Source organism: Polyodon spathula, chromosome 15 (assembly GCF_017654505.1).
Source record: "Polyodon spathula isolate WHYD16114869_AA chromosome 15, ASM1765450v1, whole genome shotgun sequence".
Taxonomy (NCBI): domain Eukaryota; kingdom Metazoa; phylum Chordata; class Actinopteri; order Acipenseriformes; family Polyodontidae; genus Polyodon; species Polyodon spathula.
The window spans coordinates 12,042,640-12,050,290 of record NC_054548.1 but is presented as its reverse complement, the minus strand read 5'-3'; the positions used below and the strand labels follow the sequence as shown (position 1 = coordinate 12,050,290).

Genomic DNA, 7,651 nt, shown 5'->3' with positions numbered 1-7,651 from the left:
TGCAGGCACCCGGTATGGGTGATTTGCTGTTAATTGTGTATTTATAATATTTAAAACTTGGAGATGACATTCACACCTATGAGCTGGCTCCCTGTATGGGAATGCTACAGGCTGTTGTATCCAAGCTTCAAGTGGCAACTTTAAGTAGTATGTATGAATAACACATTTATTTTCATCCTGGGGACAGACAAGCACAAAGCATTTTTAAGCAATACCAGTCAAAGGCCAAAAGCATAAATAAACTGTTCCAGAATACCATAGATGGTGTTGATGAAGACAGAGGAGGCAGAAATAGCCTTAACAGAATAACGATTGGGTTACCACCCCCTCACTAAGAAAAAAGGAAATAACTTGCATTATAAAACTACAAGTCTTGAATTTCTAGCACTGATTTTTTTTTTTCTATTCAATGCTACAAAGTGAATATTATATTCCACTTAGAATAACTAGTGCCTTCTACATTCATATATATATATATATATATATATATATATATATATATATATATATATATATATATATATATATTTATAGAGAGTCTCTCATTTTATATATAATAATTAATTTAATTGCAAGTCTTACAGAAAAATGTCTTTTATTAAGGATAAGCACGTTTTCGTGACCATTTGTTAATATATATATATATATAGATATATCTAATATATATATATCTATTCATATATATAATATATATTATATATATTTGAATGTAGATAGGTTGGCAAATGTAGGTATAATGATGTAGGGTATACCTACAGTGTTGCTTTAAAATAGTTTAACTGCTGTTCATTAATCAAGCAAAAAAGGAACATCACAATTACAAGTTATAGTCCCATCTGACAGGAAGTGATTTGCACAGCTGAGCAATCCAAATCCAGTGGATGCATGTTTTTCTCTTCAGCTAGATGAAAAATGGATGTCCGTATTATAAGATCAGCTGGATTCTTCGGGCAGTTTCTGTGAAGTCAGAATGAAATTTACTGAACAAAACCTCAACATTTACTTTGATCCCCAGCAGAAGTACCTGATCTCCACGATATTGTTTCTGACACTTGCAGCAATAATGTCTACTTCTCTGTCAGCTATCTCTTTATATCATGTAATAACATTAAAAGCAGAAGTAGCCACTTTGAAGACAGAGGTTTTCAAAAAGCGAGAAGAGCACTTGGTGTCCTTGACCTGCCCTGATGGAGAAATGCCCCAACCAAACAGGGACCAAGAGCAGGTGAGTTATTTAAAAAATAACCAGAATAGGTACAGAAATTGTCAGCAGCTGGGAGAAAAAGTAGTTAGGCTACTATGAATGTGCAGTGGAATACTTTTCTTGTTTTATGTTAATATGTTTTAATTATTATGTCACCTTTCTAGAGAGTGCATTATGTAAATGAAGAAGATATACTGGAAGACCTCAGGATAGGAAACTCTATAGCAAAGCCTGGTAATCACAGAATAAGGCTGCGCAGATCCAATAATCTCACTGATAAAACAGGTAGGGTTTTATATATATATATATATATATATATATATATATATATATATATATATATATATATATAATATATATATATATATATATACTCCGTCTATTACAAGGGCATAATATTGTTTAAAATTTGAAATTAGCAGTCCAATCATTTTTACCTACATCTGAATTGTTTCTTGCTAAAAGTGGGAACAACTTTGCATTGGAGCTAAATTAGTGAATGTGAAACTCATTAATGAGCATCAACCACCCATCTAAACCACAGATAAGTGGTTGGTGCCACTCAGACTGATTCCCCAGTGCTGTAAAATGCTCTTAAGAAACCCTGCTATGGCAAGGTAAAGATTAATTTAAGCAAACAGTTCACTTCATACTGTAGGCAGAAATCTAAATTCAGTGATATACTGTATTTGACATCTGATGGTAAAGAATTTGTTGTATTTTATATATTTAATGCTGGTCGAAAACTGCTGTGCATAATAGTATTGAGCTTTATTGGAAAAGACTTACAGAGTGGTGAGTTAACATTGTGGGTGTGAAAGTCCACATCTGCATTTCTTGCTGTTTCTTCACAGTTTGACATTAATTGTGTTTTTTGCTGCTGGTTTCTGTGCTGTGCTTTCAGCTTTGGCTAGGATTACTTTGTCTACTTCTTTAAAGATTTGAAAGACTTCAGTCAACACACAATAACAGATTGTTAAAGACAAACTAATCAGACTTGGCTGGTACTCTTTGTTTTATTTTCCAGTACTTCAACCGTGTTTGCAAATGATCGCAAACAAAGATAAAGGCACCTTCCAAAAAGGTACTTTTCCCCCCTCATGTTACATTATGTTTCAGTCATGTATGCATTTTTTGTTATTGAAATTGATAAAAAAAAAAAAAAAAAAAAAAAATTAAAATGTATTAATTTGCAAACTGTATGTTCAGAACTGTACTGATGTATGAATTAATTCATGTATAGGGTTGTTCACACTGTTTTATCATTCAAGTCACAGTGTAGTGGATCTGTGTTTAACCTGTTCCTTCAAAGCACTAGTTCCACAAAACACTGTTGTTAATACATTGTGTTTTGTGTTTAGTGATTCAAATTATTTTTAAGAGAAAATGGGGACTATTTCATTGTTTAGACTGAAAGCACTTGCCTGTGCATGCAAGTCTTAACCTTAACTGTTCTATTGTTAAGGTTAAGACTTACATGTTTTCAGAGACGTACAATATAACTGGCTCTTTGAGCTCTATCTATCTATCTATCTATCTATCTATCTATCTATCTATCTATCTATCTATATATCTATATATATATATATATATATATATATATATATATATATATATATATATATATATATATATATATATATATATATATACTTCTGTTTTGCGTTTGCGTTATAATGGTCGTATAATATATAATCTTAATCTTTACAGTCTTAAGTCCTTTGAAATGTTTGTCTCACAAAAGATTTTTCCTTAGAATTCACAAATAAGTATATGCCACGAGGGAGTGATATTTCTTTCTGAGCCCTGGGTGTGATGTAATATTGACTTCTCGCGACATGTGCCCCCCCCCCCGCTGGCGCGACCCCCTGTTGACACACATCTGACTAAAATACAAAATAAAATAACTCCCTCTCTGTAATGCACATATAGTGAAGCAAAAATTGAACTTTCCGTGAATTAACCATGCATAAAGCACCATGTAATCAACGTTGTGTTGTTTATAAAAACAAACAAAAAAGTAATATTCCCATTCGTGGATCATTTTAATGAGCAGTTTTTAAACTATAAGTAGGTTGGCTAAACGGCGGTCGGGAGCTCAGCTTGAAGCGACAGACAAGCAAACCAAGTGCGTAAAGGAGAGCGGGTTGGGCGAAGGGAAGAGGGAACGAACTTACCCCAGGTTTGGTTTCTGGAGTGGGGCAAAAGCGTTTCATCTCCAGGAGAAAGCTACAGCTCCTCTCGCAGCAAAAAAGTCAATACATTAGGAAAGATAACCGTGTAATAGGGCTAATATTTATTTAGTTATAAAACAAATGCTGAATAAGATGTATATGTTATAAGATGCCACTACAGCTTTTCTTCAGTTCAGATACTGTATCAAAATGGAGAGACAGAAAAGGAAGTTAGACTGAGAAGTTGTTTGCAGTTTGAACAACACCGGTACTGTATTTAGTGTAGAACTATTGCATGAATCACAAGTATAGGGAACTGGGGGACATGCTGTAGGAGTGTTATATCCAAGGCACGTTACAATCGAGACCCTTATACTGTATATATCTTAGTTTTTTTTTCATCATTTTTGTTGAAATTCCTGTTGGATATGGTATGAACCTGCATTAACACCACTGAAAATATTAGAAATAAATCAGCAGACCTTTTACACTTTTCTGCCTACATAAAATAGTTCTACTAAAAAAGGACCATTTGAGGCTAGTTTTAGTTTGTATATAACATTGTAAATGTGTAGTTAGTATTTCAAATGGAGATATGATGTTTTAACATTGTGACAGTGGCAGTTTCGAAGAAATGACTACCAGGAAATTATTCATTGTACAGTACCCCTGATCAAAATTGACAGTGACTCATAGAACACAGCTGTGTCCCAAAAATAAAGCCAATATCTTGTTCATCAAAAAAATAAACAAGTCACATGACCACAATATGGCAGCCATATTAGGTCACAGGTCAGATTGAAAGTATTAAATGTGACCCATCTGACACATAGTAATCTGAACTGAACAGTAACAGCAGGATTTTCAAAACGTGTAAAATTATTTTTAAAGCCCGTTTAATGTAACCACCTCATTTGATTTATATTTTTAAAGTGTCAACAAGTAAATACACGACTCATTTCATCAAAACCCTTTGAAAACCATATACTTAGTGATCCAAATCAGCTTTTAGATATCACTTTGCAACCCTTTCCTTATTTTGCCCCTTTTGAAAAACATGCTGTAAGTGTGCAGTTCTGGTGGGAGGTAATATAATGGTACTTAGATGTGAACAATATGAATGTGTTTTAAAGTGCTAGAATTCTTACCTTATGCTTCTGCGATGGTCTTAATAACTTTATATCCAAACTGATTGGTTGGTTCTTCGTATGTGAGTGGTAGCTCGTTATTGCAGGACAGCAGCCAAGTGCTTACTGAAATATTTGCAGTAATTTAAATGTCAAGCCCACATTGTTTCATTTATACAGTTTATGTTTGACAGATTTGTTGGGTTTGAACAATACAATTCAGCTGCAGTTGGATCCAGAATCGCTTTGGACCTGCGTCACAGTTGCATAGAGACAGTACATTTTGAGTGATTGTCTTAATATTTAGTACACAGCTGAATTTTGATTTTCTGGCTTAAGTTCCTTTACCAATGTTGTCTAGTAAACCCTTTCACTTCTGCATTGCTTGGACATGGGAGCTTTGCATTCTATGTTCGGTCCCTGGTGACCTTTCGGCGCCTCCTCAAGACACACCTGTTCAGACAGTATCTGTAAACCTCACAACTCTCGACCATACTGGACTATATGACACCCAACTGTATCAGTACTTGCATCATCTTCTACTTGCACTTAGCTGCTCCACATTAACATCATTATACTTTCTGTATCCTGTACTTGATTTTACTCTTAAGGGTAATCGTATTCAAGGTTCTTGTAATTTCTCTTATTTGATCCATTTATTGTACTTGCTGATTGCTCTTAATGGAATTTATTCTTATAAACAAATATTTTTAAGTTTAATTGCTTACTGTATTTTTCATTTTCTCTTATTTGAATTTGATTTACTACCGATTTTATTGTATTCTGTAACTGCTATTATCTGTAATATGATAGCTTGTAACAACTCTAAGTTGCCCTGGATAATGGTGTCTGCTAAGAAATAAATAATAATAATAATAATAATAATAATAATAATAATAATAATAATATTATTACAGGTGATTTCCAGTGAAAATTAATCGTTTTGATGCCACCTTTTTGTTTATCCTCTTTTTCACATTTCCATTTGACTTCCTGTTTACAAACCATTAGATCACATATGGCATACCACTGTGGATGCTTTGCTTTGTTTCCTACAGCCTTTACTTTTTGAAATGATATTGGGGTCTACATTGTATAAACCTGTTATTTTGTTATTTCTACCTCTTTTTACTGTATTGTTATTATTGGTATTTTTGCATAGTTAATGTGACTAGTGGTAATATGAGGCAAGACAATGGATTTTATTATTAGTTCTGCTTAAATATTGTTTTTATTATTATGTGAACAGAGTGTGGTGGATGCCCTGTCAGTGTTGTAAAAAATCTCTCTGGTGTTTTTATCAGGTGAAAATACAGCTATCTCTTGGCTTCCAGGTCTCAAAAGAGGCACTGCCCTGGAAGAGCAAACCAATGCAATAATTGTCAAAGAGGCAGGGTACTTTTTTGTGTACAGCCAGGTAAGAACAGAAATTTACAGCAGTTTAGTAGTTAGTAGTTAAGCGATAATTCAACACATATTTTCTTTTTTCTTACAGGTTTATTATAAGGATAAAATCTATGCAATGGGACACATAATAGTAAGGAAAAAGGCCAGCATAGTTGGAGATGAACTGCAAAATGTCAATTTGTTCCGATGTATCCAAAATATGAACGAAGATTTTCCTTTCAATACCTGCTCTACAGCTGGTATGTACTTTTTTTTTGTATTGTGCTTAATGTAAATAATAAGTTTGATACTACAAGTCTGGCTTTTCTTAGTAACCCCACAATAGCCTCCATTTGTTTTCACTACATCAGCCATGTGCGATTTGCACTTGCTACAGAGTTAAAAATCTGAGAGGTTAAGTTCAAAATTATCCCAAAAGTCCCTGATTGATTATAAATGTCAAGTTATATAAAATAGGTCATTCATACAATATTTTTCACAGGGGACAATGCTCCAGATAACACTGAGTTACGTGATCGGGAGGTCTAGACTGGGGACACTTGGGGAGTGAAGCATATTCATTTATTAGTTGGTTCGCCACAGCACAACAGCGACCCTTACTGGCCAGGGTGGCAGACTTTGCCTGTATGGATAAGCTTTGTAATATTAACAGCAGTTTCAGTTTTTAAGAAGTTAGGGTTAACTTTCTAAATAGATTGTATAGCAGCAGCTTGCATAAAACATTTTCATCTTGTGTCTTTCATCTACAACATTTTTCTTCTAATAGGGATTGCAAAACTGGAAGAAGGAGATAGTATTGAACTCCTTATACCTCGGCAGTCAGCAGTGGTATCTCTGGATGGGGATTCAACATTCTTCGGCGCTATAAAACTTGTGTGAATTTTGTGGATCAAGCCAAATGGGTGGGCATAAAGCCGTGCTTCTCCATTTGTGGGTGTGTCTGAGTAGACTGAGGATAGTTGACACTGATACAAACAGGAAGCCCAATGGCTGTGTAAGCATTTGTGTCACATGGTTTAGCAGAAAGTGACTTGGGATGGTGCCATCAGTGGTGACAAGCAAATCAACAGGATGTTCAAAACATCACGCATGGTATTAAAATATATATCTTATTTTCCATGTGCAGGTGTCTTGAATCTTAAGGGGTTATAAATAATGAAATAATTGCAAAAACCCTTACTTGTCACACCTTTTCATTCGCCATGTGGGTCCCACATGTGCAGTTTTGTAAGATTTATATGCATTTTCACTAAAAAAAAAAAATAATAATAACTACTGCCATAATATACCAGGTTAAAGAAAGTTTGCATTACTTTCAGGTTGCCTGTTACACTTCCTAGCCTAGTTCATTGTCTCAGCCCTTTCCACAGTTTCTTTCTTGTTAATTATCAAGCCACTTTCCCTCATGACATGCTATGCAGCCAGTGAAATTCTTTGAAAGTGGATAGAGGCCCAGAGACAGACTGCAGTTCAAAAAAATAATACTTTTATTATAAATAAACACAAAATAAAAGGGCACAAGGGCCAAAACAAAGGGATTTAAACACAAATAGAAAGACACAGAACAAGACTTACAAAAATAAAGGTTTCCAGGCTGGGCGATGCCTTCACTGGATCAGAAAATACAAAAAAAAAAAAAAAAAAAAACCCTAGCATGCCCAAACACCAGCTTGCTTTCTCAGCTCCCTCCTCTCCCTAATGGGAAGCTGAGGCCTCCTTTTATGTCAGGTGGCTGGGTG

The 7,651-nt window shown here is 34.5% G+C and overlaps 1 protein-coding gene across 1 annotated transcript; it reads left to right on the top strand.

Moving 5' to 3' along the window:
- Positions 1–769: 769 nt before the first annotated feature.
- On the top strand, positions 770–7,423 carry LOC121328045 (tumor necrosis factor ligand superfamily member 13B-like). Its single transcript, XM_041272500.1, has 6 exons — positions 770–1,225; positions 1,369–1,489; positions 2,232–2,288; positions 5,810–5,922; positions 6,001–6,151; positions 6,679–7,423. The coding sequence occupies exons 1-6, from the start codon at positions 971–973 to the stop codon at positions 6,789–6,791; spliced, it is 810 nt and encodes a 269-aa protein (XP_041128434.1). The 5' UTR covers positions 770–970; the 3' UTR covers positions 6,792–7,423.
- Positions 7,424–7,651: the final 228 nt, after the last annotated feature.

Excerpts from the sequence above, each read along its gene's own strand:
- LOC121328045 (XM_041272500.1), top strand. The coding sequence starts at position 971 with ATGAAATTTACTGAACAAAACCTCAACATTTACTTTGATCCCCAGCAG. Across the intron at positions 1,226-1,368 it reads CAAACAGGGACCAAGAGCAG|AGAGTGCATTATGTAAATGA; the intron begins GTGAGTTATTTA and ends TCACCTTTCTAG. Across the intron at positions 2,289-5,809 it reads TAAAGGCACCTTCCAAAAAG|GTGAAAATACAGCTATCTCT; the intron begins GTACTTTTCCCC and ends TGTTTTTATCAG.